The sequence below is a fragment of the Punica granatum genome, chromosome 3 (genome assembly GCF_007655135.1).
Source record: "Punica granatum isolate Tunisia-2019 chromosome 3, ASM765513v2, whole genome shotgun sequence".
NCBI classification, from domain to species: domain Eukaryota; kingdom Viridiplantae; phylum Streptophyta; class Magnoliopsida; order Myrtales; family Lythraceae; genus Punica; species Punica granatum.
Window position 1 is genome coordinate 18,365,897 of NC_045129.1, and position 24,786 is coordinate 18,390,682.

At 36.1% G+C, this 24,786-nt stretch overlaps 2 protein-coding genes across 2 annotated transcripts; one reads left to right on the forward strand and one right to left on the reverse strand.

Moving 5' to 3' along the window:
• The first annotated feature begins 437 nt into the window (after positions 1-437).
• Positions 438-4,998, forward strand: LOC116201911 (RWD domain-containing protein 1). The gene is made up of 11 exons (XM_031533370.1): positions 438-599; positions 883-948; positions 1,059-1,126; positions 1,417-1,450; positions 1,566-1,635; positions 2,156-2,213; positions 2,817-2,945; positions 3,482-3,573; positions 3,795-3,879; positions 4,185-4,263; positions 4,582-4,998. The coding sequence occupies exons 1-11, from the start codon at positions 593-595 to the stop codon at positions 4,662-4,664; spliced, it is 771 nt and encodes a 256-aa protein (XP_031389230.1). The 5' UTR covers positions 438-592; the 3' UTR covers positions 4,665-4,998.
• Positions 4,999-15,912: 10,914 nt separating this feature from the next.
• On the reverse strand, positions 15,913-20,868 carry LOC116201777 (protein HOTHEAD). The gene is made up of 6 exons (XM_031533181.1): positions 20,474-20,868; positions 19,701-20,082; positions 17,754-18,064; positions 17,278-17,663; positions 16,595-17,163; positions 15,913-16,279 (listed from the first exon to the last, which is right to left on the reverse strand). Exons 1-6 carry the CDS (start codon positions 20,556-20,558, stop codon positions 16,231-16,233), a joined length of 1,782 nt encoding a protein of 593 aa, XP_031389041.1. The 5' UTR covers positions 20,559-20,868; the 3' UTR covers positions 15,913-16,230.
• Positions 20,869-24,786: the final 3,918 nt, after the last annotated feature.

A 24,786-nucleotide genomic window follows, 5' to 3' on the forward strand; every position in this document is an offset into this window, starting at 1 on the left:
CTATATTTATTATTATTATATAAAATAAAACATAAAATTGCTCCAACGTGTACCTCCTCCATTGTTAAACTTGATAAAGGATGATTTTTTTCATTGACCTTATGGTCGAAGTATTAAACACGGACAATTCCACCAATTAGGCACGTACATCGTGCCATATGTACATTTTTGGTAACATTGATTTCTGCCAGAAATGCTAAATAAATTGAAGGATTGTCAGCAAATTAGACTAACCTAGTATAAATTTAATATATTATATAATAATATAAAAAATAAAAAAGAATATAAAAGGAATCATAAATCATTGGACCGCAGTGTAAATAGTAAAATTGAAAGAAGGCAGAAAGGAGGTTAAAATAAAAAATCAACTCAACTCAACTTTCAATCCGAACGCTTGAAGGGAAACGGTACCGTTGCAGGTTGGAAAACACGACACGCACGCGCTGCAGACTTCGTCGCCATGGGCAGGACATCTCACGTAGGTTTTAGCTGACTGAGCTCTGCAAAGAATTGCCTTCTCTCCTGCTCGTCCCTTCTCTACTCGCTACTGTACTCGACCACGCCACAGTGATCAGAAACCGTCATCTCAATCATGACGGGTAACTGTTCCTCCCCGACTGTCGGTCTTCTGGTTCCTCTGATGCTATTGAACCGTCGTTTGGGTGCTAGCACACCGTGTTCGTTCTATTTGTAGCTTCTGATTTAATTGTGGGTTTTCAAGCCATCTGAGTGATATTGGCCCTATTGGGCGATTGAAATCTTAGCTAAAAGCCGTTTCTTGAGTCAGCTCTGCTGATTTTGTTGTCACACATGGTGTTCGGAATTTAACTGCCAATAAATGTTGAAGCTTTGTCTGGGGAATGACATCGAAAGCCTATGCAGATTATGCGGCGGAGCAGGAGATGGAAATCGAGGCCTTGAGAGCTATCCTTATGGATGATTTTAAAGGTTGGGTTTATAAAGCAATAGGTTTTTCGGTTTTTTCGATGAAATTTACGTGCTCCCTTTCCTATATATTGACATCTATTGGTTGCTATGTTATTTCAATATCTGGCCAGACATTCATTCTAGTGAGAGTGGGCTCAACACTTCGAGCCCGTGCTTCCAGATAACGATATCTCCGCAGGTATATTGCCTTTTCTATCCTTAATCCTTATGGAATGATCATAAATTATAAAGTTCAAAATTTACTTATCAGTATCAGCACCCTTTTATGCGGGTTCTTAACATCATCTTGTGTTTATTCTCTGCAAGTGAGGTTGCTCTCTTGAGCCTTTAGTGTAAAACTCAAGATGCATGATAGATCTAATTAGTCTAGGAAGCAGATTTCTGAACACAAGATTCATCTTATCATCCCTTTTCGGAGGCCTTTCCAGTCATGGACCTGTTATATCTGTGTCATGATTCTTTTGGCAGGATGATGAAGCAGATGACACAACAAATATACCAGGTTTTTTATATAACGTTAAGAGAATTGGTTCTTTTGCCTATTTCCCTGTCAATGATGATCTTTAGAAGGATGCAGGATTCCTTCAATGACATTAGCGTCTTAATTTCTGGTGCAGTTCAGCTGGGTTTAATATTCTCACATACAGGAAAATATCCCGATGAACCTCCACTTTTAAATGTGACAAGGTGCATTTTTGTTCCCTCTTCTTTTATGTCGTCAGTTAGCATCATTGTTGACTGATAAATGGAATTGGTCCTTTTGGCTCAATTTATCTATTGGGACTCTTATTCTCTGTTGAAGGAAGTTGTCATCATTTGCTATCACATGGATTCGTAATATCTGTGTCATATTGAAAAGTTAGAAGATCTAGTTTTTTCAGCAAGTCTAGCTATAGGAATTGTTTTATAATTAAATTGTCAGTTCGGAATATGAATATGAAAATTACAACCTCATTTTAGTTATATAGAGTGATTTTGTGATCTTGATTGTAGAAGTTATTAAATTTAGTCATGAGTGCCAACGGAAAAATCTTTGTTCTTCTATGCATATTCAAAGTCTTTCTGCTTATCTGTTTTAAATGTAAATGGTTTAAACATCCCTATTATCTCATTGAGTTCGATGAGAAAGGCTAATGTCGATGTATGTGCAGTAATGCTTGAAGTAAGACTCCTTTCTTCTGGTGCTGATCACTATTTTTCCTGTCAGTTTACGGGGAATACAAACTGACGATCTCAAGACATTGAAGGAGAAGCTTCAACAAGAGGTATTTTTTCTCATAATCTTTATTACTATGAGCGAACGGTATGGTAGATGTGATGTTTCCAGACCAGGATATATAACTGCAGGTTTGCTTTCTCAGAAATCCTTTGAGCAATCATTCCCTCCACATGCCCTTTCGCCTATCCGATCCCCAAATTATCTTCTGCCCTGCATGCAAACATCATTAATTGTTGGATGAAATCGTATCAAACATGGAGTCTACCGATTCTCCGTATTCGCACAATAATGTGCAGAGACTTGTGATTAGGTCTATAATTTGGCTGTGCATACTTAAACTATTCTCAGGCCTCTACTTTCTGGCCTCAAAATCTGCCTAAAAAATCTACAGAATATAAGGACTGATAGCTGAGATGGTTTGTGACCGCATTCATAATAATCGGCAGGAGTACAAATCTGCAGGATGGCTTAATCAGAAAGAGAGAGAAAAGAAAAATCATTTGCTGTATGACGTAGTTGGTTTCTTTAATAGACATTGAGCTCTTAGTCAAGCTAATTTGTGGAAATTCTACTTTTTTAATGAAGCATTGTTGCAGATCTGCAACTGTACTAATAATTTGGATCTTGGTTTGCTATTCACATGGCATAGGCATCTGAAAATCTTGGTATGGCCATGGTCTACACACTTGTTACATCTGCAAAAGATTGGCTGTCTGAAAGATTTGGTCAAAGTGATGGTGCCGATAACACTGGAGAAGAAGAAGCTGCAAAAGATGATGTATGTTGCTTTCCCTTTTCAGTTTATTCTGCTCTTTGTGATTAACCATTTAGTATGGGCAATATTTCTAATTCTAATTGCTTGTGAGCAATTGCTCAAAGTCTCAGTGAAATTTTCAGTGATAGATTGAGGAAAAAACCATGTGTTGAGAGCACATATGATTGAAAACTGGAAAATGCGTTCCCTAGGGCCCACCAATTCTTTTCCACTTCCTTGGAAGCAAAAAATGACTATGATGATCGCTCTGTGGCTTACAATTAGGTTAAAATGGTGACTTGAAAATGTGACTGAAAATTGCTATAGTACAGTTCTGAAATCTTTATTAATATGCTAGTAAATTATCATCAAATTGAAGTGCCAGTTTTGACTTTAAGAAGAACCTCAATAGACATATTAGCTAGAACCATGCTTCGTTTTGTACTAAGAATAGAACGATCTATCTGAGAAGACAAGTGTTTGACTATTCTTAATCTTGGCAAAGTAGCCATGAGTATTTCTCCTTCTAAGGAAGTTTTTTCTTGATCGTTTCCAATTAGATAATTGTTCCACATGGAGAGGCTGTTACGATGGAGACATTTCTCGCATGGAGAGAGAGGTTTGAAGCAGAGTTGGCATTAGAGCGAGCCAAGTAAGTTTTACTGGAAGAATCTCACTTTCTTTCAGAGAGAAAACTTTCCTGTTTTAAAACAATATATTCTTCATTCTTGCTTGCAGTTACATTTTATTCCTTTCATTATTTCATAATTTCTTGGAATTTATTTTCTTGCTTGTTCTTTCTGAATGTATTAATTTACAGACATTTTGTAATGCTTTTTTTTTTCACAAACAAATTCTCGGTCATTATTTCAGGTTAATGCCTGAGTCTGCACTTACTGCACCCAAGGAAAAGAAGCTCACTGGTAGGCAATGGTTTGAGAGTGGAAGAGCTTCCACGGTAAGTATTCCTTCCTATTCTCGCATTGTAGTGTTGTAACTGTAGGCATTATAGATAGAACTGATCTAGAAATGAGGTAACTCTGTTTATTCATTTTGATAGTGTCGATACCTAATTGACACTGGTCCTCGATATGAGGACAGGCTCAGCTACCTGGGGAGCCAGAGATAATCTATAGATTCTTTTTCCATTTTTTGAAATTTATTACTTCATTCCAATGAACATATGGGCAACTTGAATTGAGGAGCACATACTACAAGGACGCAGAGATTATCAACCTTTTGTTTCTCGTCTCTGTTTGACAGAAAGGGACAGCTGTGGCCACTGAAGGATCTGATGATGAAGAAGACGAAGATGTTGACTTTGATGATGATGATTTTGAAGGTAAATCATCTCTCAGTGCTCCTTATCATCGGAGAGGAAAGGAAAGGAAGGGATGGGGAGGGAAAGAGAAGGAAAATCCTAAATGCTGCTCTGGTTGGGGGTTACTTTATGTTGTTGGACAGCAATATCTTTTTCTAACAAGACTTCCTATGATGATTTGCAAGGATAAAATTGTGTAATTATAATAAGGGTTTAGAGGAAATGCAGAGTCTTATTCAGTGTATTACTGTTCCTGGTTTCCCTTCACCTCCTCCCGCACCTCGAATCTTCCTTATAAGTAAAATGTGAACAAATATTCTTGTTTCTGTTTGATCTCAGATGACGAAGAAGATATGCTGGAGCACTACTTGGCTGAGAAGTCGGAGGACTCTTCCTCTCACTCATCGAGAAGAGCAAGCTAAGAATAAGAGCTTTGAGAGCATTAAGGCACGCATTTTTTTAACTGCTGCTGGAAGAGAAACGTCATAGAAAGCTGCCACTACCTCGTGTTTTTATGTAGCATGATCATTTGGCATTATAAATGTGTTCAAGGGAATCACAGCCTTCCAAATTTTGTATGTTCTGCTATCAATTATATCTCGAAGTAGCACCATTGATGGACGATATGCGTTCTCATGATAGTTTTCTATATTGTACTTTTGCCTCAAGGGACACAAATTATGTGAAAGCATGCCAGACTGCATGCGGCCACTTCACTGCTAGAAGGTTTTTATATTTATGTTCGTTTGGCACTAATCTCTTGTAATTTTCTTGTTTGCTTCGCTCGACTGGGCCATAATGACTGCGATAGCTGCAATCCTCAAGACTTTTTAGCATGGAATGTATTTGCGAGGAAAGGCAGAAGATTTTTTGACGTTCCAAGACAGGCTTAACTTCTAAGATGTTGCCCCGTTGTTCTTTAAAGTCGTGGGAAACGATATCACACCATGTCATGGTGACATGGTTGGTACTCCCTTTGAAAAGTGTAATATTCTCTTTGAAAAGTGTAGTATATGAATTTTTTATTGTATTACGTAAGTACTACATTTTTTAAATGGAGTACCAATAATGTCACCATGACATGGTATCATGATATCTTTTCCCTAAATTTTATGTTCTTTGCCGGAGGGAAGTCGATTATTTTTTTCTTGGCCAGATAAGGGTCTATTTTTGTGGGAATAAAGAATATTGCGTCTCACTTAGCACAAGATTATATGGATGAATACAAGGAGAAAAATGACGTGCAGGATAATTGCGCCGATTACTATATTTACTCAAGGCTTTGTTACTTCAGGGTTTAAGAGAGAGAAAATATCATATTAAAGAGAAAAAGTGCAATAAAAAACACAAATATTATCTAAAGTTTATGAGAGGGAAAGTGTAATGTTAGTTGATAGTCTCTAGAGGGTGAGAGAACCTTTCCGCTATTCCATTCAATCGGATTACCCTTTGCTTGGCGGCCATCCCTTTCATTTCTACTCGAGCTTTTCTAGTATAAGGCATTAGTTGATTGGATTGGCGATTGAGAACAGTTGGAAATGTCGAGAGAACGATGAATCAGAAGCGTACCTGAATCCATAGGGTGAATCATGATTTGGTTTCGTGGTCTTCCAAGTCAGTACGTAGATAAGAAATTGAATTCAATGATAATATGCGGATTTTATAGATACAAATGTCTATAACATACAAAATTTGTTTTACGCTATATAAATTTTAATATAGTACAACAATACCTAATTTATTTATGATAATATTAGTACCCGCTTTCCAATCCCATTGGCTGATAGGGGATCAAATGGTATAATTATTTAGTTTTGCTGGTAACTTGGAGTTGGAGGGCAAAGTTCCTTATTGGGCAAGGTCCGACCTGCACGAAAGGCACTATCTCAAAGAGACAAGCACAACTTGCCTGCCGATGGAATCAAAGCCTGAATGGATCAATAAATTTTAGTTTTCTCTTTGAAGTTTTCATCAGTTTGCTACCAGTATGAGCTTTGATGTTCCTCCTTTGTTGTTTCCTTCACTCAGGTCCGTAGTTCTTCCCATTGAAGCTACCACAATGACCATCTTTGAGTGGAGAAGATATTGGGTATGACGGGAATATCACGTGGCACTTTTTCGTGAGTGCCGGAGAGTAGAATTTAATAGAATAGATTTTCTTAAATCACTTGCATATTGATGTAATTGGTTCAATTCTATGTATGTTTATTCATGCATGTCAACTACAACTTATTTTTATTCATTATGCGATGTGGTTATTTTGTTAAATTGGGGTAAAATTCATTAATAAGGGTAATGATTTTAGTGTCATGATGACATTATATCAGTGAGATCTACGGCCTTCCAAGCTCTATTTTAAAATGTTCATACTATTGATGCAGGATTAATGTCATTGCTAGCATGTACGTTACATGCTCTATGATTAGAGAATGACAAATCTCACAGTAACTTTATAATATAAAGTCATTAATGCTAAACTGAATCATTCGACAAATGCCTAATAGAGATCTTACACAAATGTTAATGGGCGATACCTCATGCGGTAGGTGTGTAAGTAATCTTAAGACCTAAGATTACTATAACATATGTTATATTTTAATTTGTGAGTTTAGCAGTGTTATCAGAACCAGACTGGACGTTGAACCGGAAGGAGCATGGGTTTATGGGTTTACGGGTTCAACTGGGAGTTCGATGGGTCGGACCGCAAATTTAATTAAAATTAAAAATTTTATTTATATCATTAAGAAAATTGATGTTTAACATAATTATTCAATGACTATAAATCTTTTAAAGTCGAGTACGTAGACCAAACAAGAAGCATGGCTTGTGTGGTTAGTGAGTGGTGCATTAATGGCGGGTAGTGGGAGGTCAGGAGTTCGATTCCTACCCCAGACATCTTAATTTTGAACATTTTCAAACATAAAAAGTAAAGCCACAGAACCCATTAAACCATTTAATCCTACATATCTGGTTTTATTGAGAGCCAGACCGGTGAAGATGCCGATTTGCGATCGAACCGACCGATCCGGTCTGATTCTGATAACAATGGAGTTTAGTTTGTCTTTCTCAGACATGAACTAGACACAGTGAAACTGTCGAAGAAGTGATTGATAATTAGGGTATCGGTTACTTCTAATAACAAGAGAAAATGTTCTAAGCCTTCTATTGACTACTAACTTAGGGAATCTCCAACGCCATGTTTGGTCGCCAGAAGATGAGGCATGATATGAATTCTGAAATCCTAAACTCATATATGGTGATAGTAGGATGGGGACAGGATATGGCGTTGTATATTCATTAAGAAGCTAAACCCAATTAGGAGTACGTTAAGGATGAATTAGGATAAATTGCATTGGTGGTCCAAAATATTTTACAAATGTTTCATTATAGTCAAAAATGTTTTTTTCGCTACATGATGTTACAAAATGTTTCAAAATTGTTTCATGATGGTACAAACCATCAACTCGAGCTTGACGCCGTCAAGCCGACGCTGACGTGGCTACTACGTGTTACTTCCTTGCTGACGTGGCCGAAAAATTTTAAATAATTCTAAAAATTTTAAAATTTTAAAAACTTTTAAAAATAATTTTAAATTTTAAAAACTTTTAAAAATAATTTTAAAACTTTTAATTTTAATTTAAAATTGAAAAATTTAAAATAATTTTAATATTAAATTTAAAATAATTTTAATATTAAATTAAAAATAATTTTAATATTAAATTTTAAAATTTTTATAAATTATTTTTAAAAATAAAAATATTATTAAAAAAAATTTAAAAAAATTTTAAAAATTTAAATTTGTTAAAAATAATTTTAAAATTTTCAAAATTTTAAAATAATTTTTTTATTTTTTCAAAATTTTTACTCTTTTTTTGTATTTTTTGTATGTTTTTTTTTAAAATTTTTAAATTTTCAAAAATTTAAAATATTTTTTTCAAAATTTTTATTTTTTTTGTATTTTTTTGGACTTTTAAAAATTTTATTTTCTCTTAAATGATGTGGCGCACTATGATTGGTTCCATGTAACAAAAGTGACACATAGGGCGCGCCACGTCAGCAAAATGTTAATGGCGTTAGGGCTAATTGACGGTTTGTACCATTATGAAACAATTTTGAAACATTTTCTACCATCATGTAACGAAAAAAAAACTTTTTGGACCATAATGAAACATTTGTAAAACATTTTGGACCATCAGTGCAATTTATCCGAATGAATTATGATAATATTTTGTGCTAAATGTCATTAATGTCCTTGGATTTGTCTCAAGTTTACGAAATCTACCAAGAAGAATGCAGAATGGGCAGTAGTAGGCCAATGCCGACGACCTGGACTAGGTAGTGGCCTAAAAATCGTGTCACCTCTCTTCTCTATGAAAAGAAAGAGATGATGGAGAAGTGGGCAGGGGTGACCTTTAGGGAAGGCTACGACCTTGCTAGGGTAGTGGTTGCTAGTGTGGGCAAACATCGGCCCATTGTGTTCTTCAACTGTTTAGCTTCTCCCTTTTTATTTTATTTTTAATTTTTAATTCATTTTTATTTTGAGAAATTTAAAAAAGAATACTTAGTTTATACTTAAATAATAAATATAAAGTCACCTTGGTCGTTTTACTTTAATATTCCAATACCGAGACTTGCATACATCAAACACTAGATTGGAACACATAATATCCAGGGATTTAGGTTGTGTTTGGTTTTAGAGTTGAGTTGAAATGAGTTTTGATTTTAATTGGTTTATAATGATTGTGTTGTTAAATTATGAGAAAAAGTGTGAAAAAGTAATGAAAAGTTGAGAGAAAGTAATGATTGTTTTGTTAAATTGTGAAAAAAGTAATGAATAGTTAAGAGAAAGTAATGATTATGTTGTTGAATTGTGAAAAATATAGTGAATAGTTGAGAGAATTTAATATTAAAAATTGAATTGAATGGTTAAAAAATTGAAGAAAAAGAAAAAAGTAATAATTGTGTTGTTGAATTGAAGATAAGTGAAGTTAAAGTGGAATAGAGTTGAGTTGAGTTGAGTTAAATTTTTTTTTAAAACCAAACAAGCTTTTCCTACTCATCTCACCCCTATCTCTATTCCTAACTTGATGATCAAACATAGCCTAAGGGGTGATTTTGATTGAGAGTTCTGAATAGTTATGGAGGGTTGGATTGTGAGGGTTAATAACCCTCCACAACTCACCTTTCTATGACCATCTATAACTCGCAACATAAGCAAGTTTAGTTTGTTTGGATACAAAGGGTGGAAGATTGGGGGAGGGGCGGAGAAGGGAAAGATACGAGGGTTAAGGAAGGGAGGGGAAGGGAAGGATATTAGTATCCTGCATTTGGATTGGGAAAATAAAAGATGGATGAGGAGAGATGAAATAATGATCTCTTGTTTATATAGAAAATATACATATAAAATAACAAAGTCCCGAGCCGATCTCACACCACCACACGTTTAAAATCCTAAATCGAACTCTCTCGCATTGATCATCATTTATACTAAAGAAACTTTTATATACATATTAAGAAAAAACCTCATATAAATTATTCTAATTGAATATATTCATAATATTTTCTTATTTAATTATTTAGAAAAGTGGATGTATAATGAAATATATATAGATTTTGTTTGTTATTTTGTATATATATATATATATAATGCAGTTTGCTCCCTGAATTTTAGGGATAGGATTTATTCCCCGACCTTTAAAAATTTGCACGTTACTCACCGACCATTATGGAAAACAGGAACTTTGCCCACTTCGGCCAATATTCCAGCCAAAATCCATCAAGTCCCATGCACGTGATATTTCGGCCACCCCACCCCCGATTGACGTCTTCGACGGGCTTAGACCTTGCCAGCGACCTTGATTGGAGTGACCAAAGTGTCTGTTTTCCATAGAGGTCAATGGTAACGTGCAAATTTTCGAAGGTGAGGGGGCAAATGTTGCCTACCTTGAGGACAAACTGCTTTTTCATCTATATATATATTGTAGTTGAATAATTCAATGGATAGGAACGAAGTTTTCACACTTAATTATTAAGAAAAAATCTGCATGTATATCTTATCTCAAAAATATTAAATTGTACGAAAAATTCAAAATATGTATGATATAATAATATTTACGAATTTGAGATTAAGAATGAAATAATTCATATATGGTGTTTTTGTACGAAATATGCATGATGTATGATACTATTTACTAATTTGAGGTTCATAATGAAATAATTCATATATTTCGTGTTTCCGATTCTTATCTCAAAATATAAGATCATATTAATTGGATAATATATAACTATAAATCCCGTATTTTGCTTCCTCCCCCTTCGAACTCTCTCTTTGGGTTCTTTTCTCCCTTCAAACTCTACTTTTGTCTTCCTTTTCTATGCAAGTTTATATTTACATGCAATTTATCGTTTTATTTTAATGAGTAATTGCATGTTTACAAAGAAAAATAGTTGAATAGTTTTAATTTTTTATTTTAATTTGTATAGTAATGTTTACATTGTTCGACGAAACATTCGGTGTTGGACCTTATCAGTCAATTAGAGAAAGGCTAATTATAAATTATATAAGCAAGCTATACGATTGTTTTATTATTACAATTTTTTTATTGTAACTTCTCGACTGATCATACTTTTGTTAGATGATCAATACATATATATTTGATGTTAATTATTATTATTCTTATTTTTTTAGGAGCTATCTTATGTTGCTCATTCAAAAAGATATCCTTTTAAATATTTACTAATGTTTAGCTTTTTTTCCCAAAATCTAGCGCATTGCGTAGGTCATCATCTAGTTTACATGGTGGGTGGGTGGATAATTTTAATGGAGTTTCTTTTTTTACACACGTAAATTTTTTTTGATTACAAAAGAGGCCCATGGGTTTAGTATAATTAATATAAATCCTAAATAACTAATAAATAGACACTAGGTAGTCTCACATAACTATTGAATCTGAAACTTTTTGATTACCAGCGAGGGTGTGCGCCACAAAGTTAAATCCTCTTTTGATATGCTTATAAGATTTTACAAGGTGGTGGAGAATGGTGGATAAATTAGTCTTTTCTATGGAGGCTTTGATGTGTGCCCATAATTGGATATGAGATTGTGAAAATTTGAATGGCATGATCTGATAAAATCTTTACTTTTATAAATGCAATTTGTTCATCGGAGGGAGCCGATCCTACACATGCGATGGTCTTTTATGATAAATATGATAAATTACTCTTCTATGACTGTTTTGCAATTAGATAAACCGAGCTCTCCCTTTAACTTAAATGGTTCGGGCTTCTTCTTGAAGCTCTGTTCTTTCTTGCTTCAAGCAGAGTAGCAATAGGAACAACGCGACAGAGAGAGGGAGAGAAAGGGCCGAAATGAGCGAACTCGGTGGAGAAGAAGAAGATTAAGAGGTATGATAGGTTTGCGGGGTCTTCTAGCTTAGCTCCAGCTTTGTTCATGCAACATAGAACAACATAGAACAAAGAAAACTAGAGAGACAACAAGAGGGAAACGACCGAGCCGAGCCAATTTCGATGGGGAAAATGACTAAGCTTGGGTTTCTTGAAGGTAAGTTGATTCTCTTTGCCCTAGACGTCCCTATTCACTACGTTTAGATGTGGATTCAACCATCCCTCTTCATCCTAGCTCTGTTTAGGGTTCCAACTATTCATGTAGATTTTACTATAAGTTGATATTTTATGGTTTATTCTTTATCGTTCGGCATCTCTAGAGTTGATTGGTCTTGTTTTCACATTGATTAGGGTATGGATGTGGATGTAGCAAATATATTAATAAAGTTAATGGGTTATAGAGTTAAATAAGAATTGAAATGTTCGGCTTGTCTAATTGCTGTTAAGTGTATGAACTTGATTGATTGGGTTCATATTTTGATTTTATGCGATTGTTTAAGTGAGAACGTGATAGGGTTCAATGCATGATTGAGTTCATGTTCTCATTTTATGTATGATGATTCCGATTGACGTAATTGGTTGGGTAAAAGATTGATATATCTATGGATTTAGCTTTGCTCAATCCTCCATTGACCCTTACAAAGCATGATAATTTTATTTAATCTAATTCCTTCAGCTTAAGACAAATTAAGTTTGTATGTCTGGCTTGATTGACATATGTATGAATTAGTTCATTGATAGTCGAGTGCTCTTGGTCAAGGTTCAAGAGTGCATAAGAGCTAATATGTAAATGCACTTGTATGTTTGTATTGAGGTCTCTAAGGGACGTTTTTGTTCCAGTTCAGCTTTGTTTGGAATTAAATTGCCTAGGCATATCATACTTTACATGAGTTTGTGAATTTACTTGAATGTTATTTTCATAAGTTCTTCTTTGTATAATTAGTGAGAGTTTTGCTTTCAAGTTGATATGATTTAGGTTATATATGTGAAAGTAAATGGAGTGATTGACATGCATGAATTATTCTAAATGTTTTGGTGGGTGAGGAGATGTATTGGTTGATGTGTGCATATGCATATCCCGAAAGGGATGAAATGAGATGTTCCGCACTATTCCCCAAAAAGGTTGACATGAAATGTTCCATTTTGTTCCCAAGAAATGTTGGAACTAAGTCCTATGCGAGCGAAGTTCTACACTTGTTAGATTGTGGTGGGAGCCACTTCTTGAACTGCATGAGTCACCTCTAGAATAAATGAAATGCTAAGCATTCCCCGGAAGGAATGAAATGAAATGCTAAGCGTACCCCAAAAGGGGTGATATGACCACTGGTCAGTTGGTAATGTGACTCACCTGTGTATATCAGTGAGGATAGCTATGTAGTATTTGCATCCGCGTGTATGATCATCTTACGACTTTTCATTAATTTGATCCCACCATTTATATGAAATTGGTATGTACTGAGGACCGTGTGGATCTAAGCTCTGAAATGCATTGCTTTATTGTTCTGATAAGTGTGAATATCAATGCCTAGGCTATGGATTGTCAACTTGCTGAGCTTTTAAGCTCACCCATTAATTTTAAACATTTCGAGTCAGTAGAAGTTCGAGGAGATCGAGTTATATGGATAACTTTTGGAAAGAAGATAGTGAAGTCCATATTTAGAGTTCAAACTTGTATTCTGTTTGCATGACCATGATAATTTATATATTTAATGTTATGAATATGTGTAAAGTGTAGTTGCTCTAAAAGATCAAGCAAATTGTATTCAAGAATACTGTATAAAGTTTTTTCGTTTTAATATAGATATGAATAAAGTGGTCTATTAAATTTAAAAGGTTTTGCACGCTTTAGCAAATTTTAATTTGATCGACCATTACAGGTTGTGATTCGAGATTAGGCTGATTTGATTTCGGGGCAAGACAACCCGAATGAGAATTGGAATTTTCTAAAAGTAGTTATGATTAATGTACTCCTTGCTAGCACAACAGAAAAAAAAATCCGAACTTGAAGAAAAATTTGGATTTCCAATTTCATTGAGTATAGTGGAATTAAATATCGCTAGGAAGCTATAGAAGTCTAGTTTCAACAGAACAAACCGAATGACAATTGGATATTTCTAAAAGAAGTTATGACTAATTTACTCAACTTGGGCAACCACAACCAAAAGACAAATTCAGAATTGAATAAGGAATTTGGGATTCCAATATCATTAAATATGGTCGAATTATATATTCTTGGGAGGCTCTAGAAGCCTAGTTTCAACGGCAACAAAACAAATGAGAATTGGTATTTTCTAAAAGAAGTTATGGCCAATTTACTCCAATCTGCGCAACATAAGCTAAAAAAGACGAATTCAAACTTGAAGATGGAATTTGTGTTTCCAATGTCATTAAATACGGCCGAATTATATATATATATATATATATATATATATTCCTTGAGAGGCTATGGAATCTTATTTTATAACGCAACAAATCGAATGAGAATTGCAATTTTCTAAAAGAAACTATGGCCAATTTCCCCAAGCCTGCGCAATTGAACAAAAAAGATAGATTCAGACTTGAAAATGGGCTTTTGGTTTCCAATGTATTAAATATGATCAAATTATATATTATTGGGAAGTATTAGCAGTCTAGTTTTAAACGCAACGAACTGAATGAGAATTGAAGTTTTCTAAAAATAGTTATGATCAACAACAAAAGTCAAGAAAATAGATTCGAACTTGAAGAAAATTTTGGATTTTTAATGTCACTGAGTATAGTGGAATTACATATCACTTTGAAGTTATGGAAGTCTAGTTTCCAATGCAACCAACCAAATGACAATTGGAGGTTTCTAAAAAAAGTTATGACCAAATTACTCCAACATGCGCAACCATAACCAAAAGACAGATTTAGACTTCAAGAAGGAAATTGAGTTTTCAATTTCATTAAATATGGTTGAATTAGATATCTTTGGGAAGCTCTGGAACCCTAGTTTCTATGGCAACAAATGAAATGAGAATTGGTAATTTTTAAAAGAAGTTATGGCCAATTTACTCCAGTTTGCGCAATAGAAACCGAGAAGATAGATTCAAATTGAAGATGGAATTTGTGTTTCTAATGTCATTAAATATTGTCGAATTATATATCCTTGGGAAGCATTGTTAGTCGAGTTTTCAACGCAACAAACCAAATGAGAATTTTAGTTTTCTAAACAAAGTCTTGATCAATGTACTCCTGCCAGCACAACATAATTCAGGAAAACAGATCCGAACTTGAAGAAAAAATTGGATTTCCAATGTCATTTAGTATAATTTACTAAATGCAACAAGCCGAATGACAATTAGAGGTTTCTAAAGGAAGTTATGACCAATTTACTCCAACATGTGCAACCATAACCAAAAGATAGATTTAGACTTGAAGAAGGAATTTAGGTTTCCAATATCGTTAAATATGATCGAATTATAGATCTTTGGGATGCTATGGAAATCTAGTTTCTAGGGCAGCAAGCTTAATGAAAATTGGTATTTTCTAAAAGAAGTTATGGCCAATTTACTGTAGCTTGCGCAACAGAAATCGAGAAGACATATTCGAACTTAAAGAAGGAATTTGGCATTCAAATGTCATTAAATATGGTCGATTATATATCTCTGAGAAATTCTGGAATTCTATTTTATAACGCAACAAACCGAATGAGAATTGAAAATTTCCAAAAGAAACTATGCTTGACGTTATAAATCAATACTCAATACTAGGGGATATTATATATACATATCTATCAGAGAGAAATTTTTTATTTGCACATTATAATATACATATATCCTATAAAAAAAATAGAAGATATCAATTGAAAAATATGCAATTAAAAAATAATGTGAAATATCAATATATGCAATTATATAAATAAACTTATATGCAATTAAAACATACTTATTCTTAACTTATTCTAATATTTCAAATATCAAATAATGTGTACTTTATACATTTACCATTTCTAATTTGTTAACAAAAAGTTTCCTTTGGGAGATAATTATTTTCGTTAAAAATTGTATATGAAACTAAGTAATATGATCTTCTTTTTCTTCAACCTTCGCTTAATAAGGTTCTTTTTTTTTTAATCTTCGCTATAGAATGTAAAGATATATAGTACTTCATTAATCTTTATTATTATTTTATGAATAGAGAACTTTGTTTGAATCAATTTAAATTATTAGTTTGCCTTTTAACTTTGTTCCTGATACTATGTGCGTAGCATAATATAAGGGCGTTTGGAAAAAAAAATTGTGATCAGATCGAAACATAAGATTACCATACATGGGCAATGGTTGATAACATTTTAAAAAATTATCAAATAAGAAATTTTTTAAGAAAAAACTAAATATCAATCTCGCGCAACACCCTGGTTTATAGGCCCGTTGACTTTCGTTAGAAGGCCTTTTTCCCCTCTCCACATACCATGGCTTTGCTAAGAATTAATTAAAAGAAAAAAAATGAGGGAGAAGGGTTACTTTACATCCGGTTGTTCAATATCACCCCTGACATGATACATACTAGTATTACGTACTACTTCTTTATGCACTCTTCTTCTTTTACCGGTCCTCATACTCAAGCCCCTGCTCCTAGTCTCTCCCTCAAAATCTTTGATCCCATATACCTGCATCAAGAAGAATTTTCCGAAAAGCAATATTAACTCGGCTTATACATGTGTATCTTAATTACAAGACACTCATCGGGGATTTATGATTTTAGTAGCTAGGAATGCAACTTCACGCTAAGACCTGCGCCTGATGAGCAAACCCATCTGAAAAAATGCCGTGTTTTATGCTTTCCCAGACTTGACAAAGCTCATATGAGTCCATAATATATATAATCGTGTCTTATCCACAGGGACAGGAAAACTGTATGTTCACCCTTTTAATGTTCTTTTATGAATTTATAATGGCATGTGTATATATATATACACACATACCTGCCCATCATCATGACAGTGGCCTGCGGATTAGTCCCCGGGGACTCCCTGAATGTCGATCCATCGACAACGCGGAGCCTGTCGACCCCAATCACCTTATTCGATGAGTTCACAACCTTTCCGACGTGGCACCCTCCATGGTAGTGCCAGATCGTGATCACTGTGTCCCTGCAGAACTGCTCTAGGGACTTAGTATCGTTGGGATTCTTTGGTATAAGGTTGACATTGGCCTTAACGGTTATGTTGAGGAGCTTCTCCTTGGTCTGCCGGCTGAACCCAGTGAAGTCCGTGAAGTACTTTGACTGTGCTATCCTTGTGGCCATGCGAACCCCATCCACGCATCGCTTTAGGTCCTCCGGGTGGCTAAAGTAGTTGAAGGTGACTGAGGGATTGTCATCGGGGTTGGTATTTACCAGCTTAAGATCACCCATGGAGAAGGGGTTTGCAAGCTTCTCAAGGATGAAGCCTCCTCTAAACACCTCCTTTGGAAGGTTGTGCTTGTTTGTCACATAATTGGCGATAACCTCTCTGGACCTCTGCTTCGGGGGAGTCGTCGACAGCTGCCCCATCTGTTATAACCACAAGATATAAAGTGATTGTTGAAATCACCAAATCCATGTCCTTGTTCCAGAAATGGCTTCATACTAGACAGTGCTCGTCTATACATCATTTTATTGGCTTACCTCAGCAGACATAATTCCGTGGTGGCAGTGAATACTATCCTTTGATTGCCCAAACCCACAGCTGGACTCAATATATACCCCACGCTTGGTTATCCCGACTGTCTGTATGAGGGACTGCTTGACGGGCTTCTTGGTCGGGACAAAGATTGTATTCATTGGATTATCCGACATGCCTCTGCCTACATACTTGTTATCAAGAACCGCTGAGATGTTCAATTTCTCTAGCTCGGCCTTTGGCCCGATTCCACTTAGTAAAAGCATCTGAGGGCTCCCAATTGCACCGCTTGACAAGATGACTTCGCTTTTAGGACTATTTGCAAGAAACGCCTGGTGTTGGTTCCTGTCCTCGTCCTTGAAGATGACTCCGACTGCTTTTGGTCGTTTGCCTGCAACCAAAAGAAGAGAGAGACAAATGAATATAATGCTGCACAGGGAGATACTTCTTTTCTTCTAATTAAGGTCTTCTTTTCACTCACCTGACGTGTCAAAAACAATCTTCTGTACCGTCGCATAGATCAAGACACTCAGTTTTTGGGGATTTGCCGAAGCGAGTAGTTCAGCAGCAGTGTGTCTCCGACCAAACCGATCAAATATTGTCCCACCTACTTTGGTTCCGTACATGTGATCGTATGTAAATCCATTAAATGGTGAAATGCCAACATCTAATAAGCTGTCCCTAAATGCTCTCTGCCATGGTCCAAAATCCGGCCAATGAACTATTTGCTTCTCAATCCACGGGTAGGACTCATTCACCAGTTTCTCGTCCCAACCTACCTTTCTAATGAACCTGCAAGAAGATGGAGAAGATTAGCCTGATTTTAGTGCTCAATAAGTTTTAATCTATATTTTGAAAGGGCTCTCAGCCTCAGCTAAAATTCTTCATACTAACTATCGAAAATTAATGCTCCATTTACAGTTATTACATTCTGATCCCACGGAATGAAGCATATCCGGAAAGGACAACAGACAAGAAGACATATTTAGTAGACCATAATAAGCGCATGGAATGAGAGGTGGATCATAAATGCGTGTGGTTTATGGTACAACAAAAACACACAATGAACATCACATAATCACCATCATTACTCGCTAATCCTAAATCAGTTGTCCCTACAGTACGGTCCCGAATCATCGCTCTTTTAGACATTATACCAAACTGTCCACTTGGACCCCAATTAAACTGGCCCTACCATAATAGAATCATGACTAATGGCCGGGGCTATCATTATCGACATCTTAAGATTTCAGTATCATTAGTTTTCGACCATCTTTCTGCACAGGACCGTTTTGGAACACGTGTTCTTGAAATTCCATCATTCTAGGGCTAGGATTAGATGGCATAAATATTGGAAATAGTATTAAAGTATAAACCACAGGTGCAGCTAGGAATCAACGAACAAATAGTAAGAGCTATTTATTTTAGTCACGGACTCACAGGGTGTCCAGGTCTTACCCTGCAGTACAAGGCCTCGAACACCCTCAAAAAGCAGGAAACTGGAATTGCAAGAAAGTCGAATATCCATTTTCCTTTCCCGACTCGATCCACCCAGACTATGATAGCGAATGTTTCGAGATCCTAACTATGTTGTGGGTCGACAGTCTTTGCTCACTTAAACTCGGTTTTAAGGCACGAGGTTAAAAAGAGAGACCACTGCCCCCTTACTTGAAAAACAGTACACTGTGCAACCCATAAAAGAAACAGCATAATGCTGAAACAGAGTAACACCAACCAAGGAGAAAATTTTAAATGATCCTACAGCATAATGATCTGGTGAGGAAAAACCAATAAACTTATTTTAATTAAGAAAACTTATTACAATTAATCGAGTGATTAACACTTATTATTTAATTTACTGTAATTTTATTGGTGCTTCCTCACACCAAGTGGCGAGGTAGGATCACCGAATAATCTCTCCCAACCAACAAACTGGCTTGATGAGCTGTTCTAATCAATTTCTTTGAGAATGATTAGATTGGCCATTAAATGCAGTTTCACCTTCCATATTTGGTTAACTCACACTTTCCTCAGATCAAGACCTTCAAAATGATCGAAACAATAGCAATACGAGCTCAAGCCGATTGAAATGATAGAAATATGATAAGAAATAGAATCATTGTTCATCAATGTGATGCCGATGGCCAGGATTGAACGGTCTGTGCTGGTGCTGCGGATGGACCGGATCAAGCTCTGGCCATCAACGGCAAAAGAGCTGATTCCGAAGACCACCACCTTAACATATCAATTAATATAATTGCAGATGTATTGCACCGTAAACTAAATGGGCGGAAAAATCAGAATTTTATACTAAAAAAGGACCAACCTAAGGTACTAAGTCATATCCCTATGAATGTCCATAAGTAAATAATGTGAAGATTGAATGAAAAGTTTTTTGAGAAAACAGAAAAGAAGGTCGCGTGAGTACCTCCTGCTGGCGCGTGTATAGAAGCCGGCATTAATGCTGGTCCCACCACCCAGGACACGGGCCCGGGAGTTGAGGACGCCATCAGTGGAGCTGAAGAACTGGGAGGCAGAGGTCTCTGAGATATCGGCGAGGGTGAGGTGGAAGTTCTGGAGGAAGGAGACGTTTGCGTTCGAGAATGGGACGCCGCCCCTCTCCAGCAAAAGGACGCTGAACTTCTGGGAAAGGGTGGCAGCCAACGGACAGCCTGCCGTGCCACCGCCGATGATGATGTAGTCGAAGGCCCGGTCAGCTCTGCTGGTAGAGAAGGAAGATGACGATGACGAGAAGGTGCTCGCCCGCTTGATGAAGGGGTATCGGTACTCCGAGCCGTAGCCAGGCTTCCCTGGAGATTTTGCCCAAAAAGACCAAAGTTTCAAATCCAGAGTTCCCTTGGCAGTTTGTTTGTTTGTTGCAGTTATTTAGTAAAAATGCGAAATCCAGCAAGAACAACAAGGTGCAAGCATTGGGGCAATCTATACGGTTAATCCATATGATATGAACAAACAGAACAGAACAAGAGGCCACAAAGCTAAGCTAAGCTAGCTAGCAACGTTTGACTCCCCGAAGAAGCGAAAACGTGCGCTTATCAAAACAATGGCTGACATCAGAAAGAGAACAAAGAAACAGAAACTTAGGCAGTGGCTGGCTGACAGAAACTTACTATCAAGCCGAGGACTGATTAAATAAAAAAGGAAATAAAATAGTATGAAGAGAGAGAGAGAGAGAGGCCGAACCTTGAGAGGGAGAGGGAGAGGAGAGGAGAATGAACAGCCAAGGGAGTAAAGAGCAGAACAGCCTCAGAGCCCCAACATAACCCATTTCATAAACAAAAAGCAAAAAACAAACTCCCCCCCGCCCCCCAAACACTCGAAAATAATAAAAACACAACTCCCAACCCCAAACTGATTGATCCTTCCAGAGGAGGATCGATCTCTGCTCTGCTCTCTCTCTTTCTCCCTGTCTGTTTTCTCTGTGAAATGCAAACTCCAAACCCTTTCTTCTTCCCGCAATGTGGCTCTTCTGGAGTGGCCTTGTTTTGTGTGTTCTTGAACCCCCCAGCACTCAAAGCTCCTTAGGTATTTATACACGGACTCACACAGACACACACACAAGCACTTAACATATGTCCTCCTCTCAACTGCTCCTACTACGCGTACTGTAATTACAGGGAGCGAATGCAGCTGCTGTCTATACATATAATTTCATTTTAAACTTCTTTTAACACGACTAACGAGAATTAATTCAAGCAGTTTCGGTATTTGTTATCCTAGGTAAAGTCTTGAGTTCAAATCTTGTGAAATAAAAAAATTTATTAGTCGCGTCAAACTGAATTAGCCATGACCAAGTCAATGTCTCAGAGGAAATTAGTTTCGGGCAATAAAAACCGGAATACTTTCTCATTTTTCTCATTATAATGAGGTTCATTCACCCGTTTGAAATAATCTAGCTGGTAATTTCTTCCACCACGTGACAAGGGCACAAAGAATTTGCATATGTTACTCCAAAGGAAGAAAGCTTCTCTCGAATCTTCTTTGTTCGGACAAATTTTTTGTAAGATGATGCTTCCTAATGTATGTTATGTATTATCAACGATTAAAGCATGTTGTTTACGAATTTTGCATGGTAATGTCATTATAAAATGATTAAAAGAAGCAAAAATTTGGGGAAGAGAAGAAAGCGAATGACGCAGCCCGATCGAGAGAGAGAGAGAGAGAGAGAGAGAGAGAGAGAGAGAGAGAGAGAGAGAGAGTGTGAGTGAGGGTGTAATAAAATCACTAGAACTGTACAACTGGAAGCCCATTAATGCTATCAAATGAAATGATGCATTGAATGCCTACGGTTGGAATTAAATTAACCATCGACCTTTCTAACCGCATATACTCTTGTTTTTATATCATATCACTAAATCATGTGTATATCTTTACATATGATTGTTTAAAAACCTAGAAGCACAGCGTATTTGAAACATGCACTTTTATATTTACTATAACCTTTTGGTTTGGGTAACTACTTGTTCTGCTAATCTCTAGCCTACACGTGGCAAGACGACCAGGGGCGGAACCAGGATTTTTATCGAAGAGGAGCAAAAATATTACTAACATAAATATTTTTTTTTCGGGGGGGGGTAAAATACTAGTTTTACAAAGAAAAACACATACTTTTGGGGCAAAATTTTAAAAAATTCAAAGTTCAGGGGATATGGTTGATGCGTCGCGAGTGTGTCAAATGTGTCTGACGATGAAACGGTCTAGAGGGTTAGACCGCCGAAGTTCTACCCACGGCGCGTGACTTGTATACCTTGAAATTGGAAAGAGCTGCTAATCAGCCAGCTTGAATAGTATGCAGCTGAGCTGCTAGTTGACCCGGGATGCAATTAACCTAATTGATGTAGTTGAGTGTTGATAGAATCTCCAGCCCTGAAGCCGAAGTGAGGAGATTGCTTGGAAGCAAGAAACGATGGAGCCAAGTGTACAGGTGGGATAATAACTTCCTGGGACGAGTAAATTTGTGGTAAAAAAATTCCAATTAGATTGAAATTTCCTTTTTCTTTTTTCTTTTTTTCTTGGAATACGGGGCGAAGTCCTAATTGTAGATTAAAATTTAAATGGAAGAATGACACTATTGGTCCTATTTGTTTGGCATTTTTTGACTTTGAGTCCTAAATGTTTTAGAATGGCTAACCAAGTTCTATAAGTTTTCAAAAAGTGTCAGTATTGATCCTAAATTTAATTTACTTTGACCGTTGATGACACAGCACGTTTCTATTGGTCCGATTGGAAATCCTTGCTCCGGTAAAACTGTTTCAACAACCCGACTTGGCTTTCATCCTTTCAACCCGAGTATCAAACCGACTGGGCAACCGAGAATCAGATCTCTCTCTTTCTTTCTTTTTTCTTCTTCTTTTTCTTCTTCTTCCTCTTCTGCTGTTGCTTTCTTCTTCTTCCTCTTTCTTTCTTTCCCAAGTGTAATGATCTCCCTCCCTCATGCTTTGTTGTCCTCCTCACATTTCCTGAGGTTTTGACTGCGAACAAACTCGTGGCCCGCCGATCGTTACTTTTTCTCCCTTTACTGGAGCTTTGCTTGGTCATGCTTATGCTTCCATGGATTGGCTTTTCAGCTCTGTTTCCTTTCCCAACATGACTTTGTTTGTCTAGCTTACGCTAATAATTGGCTCGGCCGGAGTTCCGAAGCAATCCTTGGGAAGAGAATTCCTCTGTGGTGATTATAGCTAATGTTTTAGGAAATTATACTTGCTCGTTACTTCCTGTGGATCGTATCCCGCGAACAGATTTCTATGATAAACTATCTTGCCTCTTGATCACCATACATATGTTTGCCAACAATTTGAAACTCGATCGAATCAATGCTGTGACAATGTCATATTGCATTTTAAGTTTTTGGGGTAGCACGATGATCAATTCTAGGCTTTGACTTTTCTCACCTTCCAGAGAAATTTCGGGGGGGGCATGCTTTGATTTTGTCATATTTCGGAACTATTTCTTCATCAGGTTATAAGAATGAATTTGAGAATCAGCAGAAGAAAGAAAGAAGAAAGAAAGAAAGAGGAGGAAGAAGAAGAAGAAAGTAGGAGCAGAAGAGGAAGCAACAGAAGAGGAAGAAGAAGAAGAAGAAAGAAAGAAAGAAAGAGATAGATCTGATCCTCGGTTGCCCAATCGATTTGATACTCGGGTTGAAAGGATGGAAGTCAAGTTGGGTTGTTGAAACGGTTTTACTGGAGCAAGGACTTCAAATCGGACTAATAGAAATGTGCCACGTCATCAATGGTCAAAGTCAGTTAAATTTATGACCAATACTGACACTTTTTGAAAATTTATAGAACTTGGTTAGCCCTTCTAAAACATTTAGGACTCAAAGTCAAAAAATGCCAAATAAATAGGACCAATAATGTCATTCTCCCAAATTTAAATACGCATTATTTATCCTCTATAAATATACGGATTGTTTAAAACAAAGTTGTACGTGAAAAATCTATAGAAGAACATATATATCAATTCTTTTCAATGCAATACTAAAAAAGCAAAACTGATTTATAAGATTACGTCTCCATCACACCATAAATGTTTCAGTTTTTTTTATGTAAACAATAAAAAATAATAATGCTTTTTGAGAAAGGGATATAATACAGCAGAATAAACGATCAATTTCGTCCATGACTTATGCAAGTTGTATCAATTGGATTCTTAAGAAAAATGTTACATCAATTTGGTTCATGGTTACATCAATTTCGTCTTTGGTCACATCAATTACGTCATTAGTCACATCAATTTAGTCTCTCCGCTTAGTCACATCAATTTAGTCCTTCCTTAATCACATCATTTTGATATTTGTCAACATCAATTCTTTACATCAAAAATGTTCATCTAATCTTCTTCATCCTTTTTACTACTTTTGTCTCTGCGCTGACTTTGGAGCATTCATTCTCATTGCTCGGACCTTCGATTCTAGTATTTTAGTGGCTATAGAAAGTTTATACATAGTACTACTATTTAGGATCAAGTTTTAATCGAAAAGGCAAAGAAACAAGTTTAAAAAATGCGGTTGAAATTTGATTCACTCACAAGGCATAAATTTCGGAGAACTATATCTCTCAAATTGTGCAACAAATTACAATCCGTCAAGTGTTGTAACTTCCTTACAATATGAGGAATTTGTCTATATAATTTTTTTGGACTAATATTGACTCTATAAGAATTTGTTTCCGTGTTTTAGAGAGAAAGCTTTATATGTCATTAATGGCAAATTCTTATAGAGTCAATATTGGTCCAAAAAATTATATATACATATTCCTCATATCGTAAGAAAGCTATAGCACTTGATTTCTCGTAATTTCGTTACACGGATTGAGAGATATTACTCTATGAATTTTTGCCTTGTGAGTGAAAAACGAATTTCAATAGCATTTTTCTAACTTGTTTCTTTGCTTTGTTGCTCGAAACTTGATCATAAGTAATAGTGCTATGTATAAGTTTTCTATAGCCACTAAGAACATAAAAATCGGAGATCCAAGCAATGAGAACGAATGCTC

Coding starts and splice junctions, on each gene's coding strand:
- LOC116201777 (XM_031533181.1), bottom strand. CDS start 20,558: ATGGGTTATGTTGGGGCTCTGAGGCTGTTCTGCTCTTTACTCCCTTGG. Junction 18,065..19,700: donor TATACACGCGCCAGCAGGAG/GTACTCACGCGA, acceptor ATCTTCTTGCAG/GTTCATTAGAAAGGTAGGTT. Junction 16,280..16,594: donor ACTGTCATGATGATGGGCAG/GTATGTGTGTAT, acceptor TTCTTGATGCAG/GTATATGGGATCAAAGATTT.
- LOC116201911 (XM_031533370.1), top strand. Junction 2,946..3,481: donor AAGAAGCTGCAAAAGATGAT/GTATGTTGCTTT, acceptor GTTTCCAATTAG/ATAATTGTTCCACATGGAGA. Junction 4,264..4,581: donor TGATGATGATGATTTTGAAG/GTAAATCATCTC, acceptor GTTTGATCTCAG/ATGACGAAGAAGATATGCTG.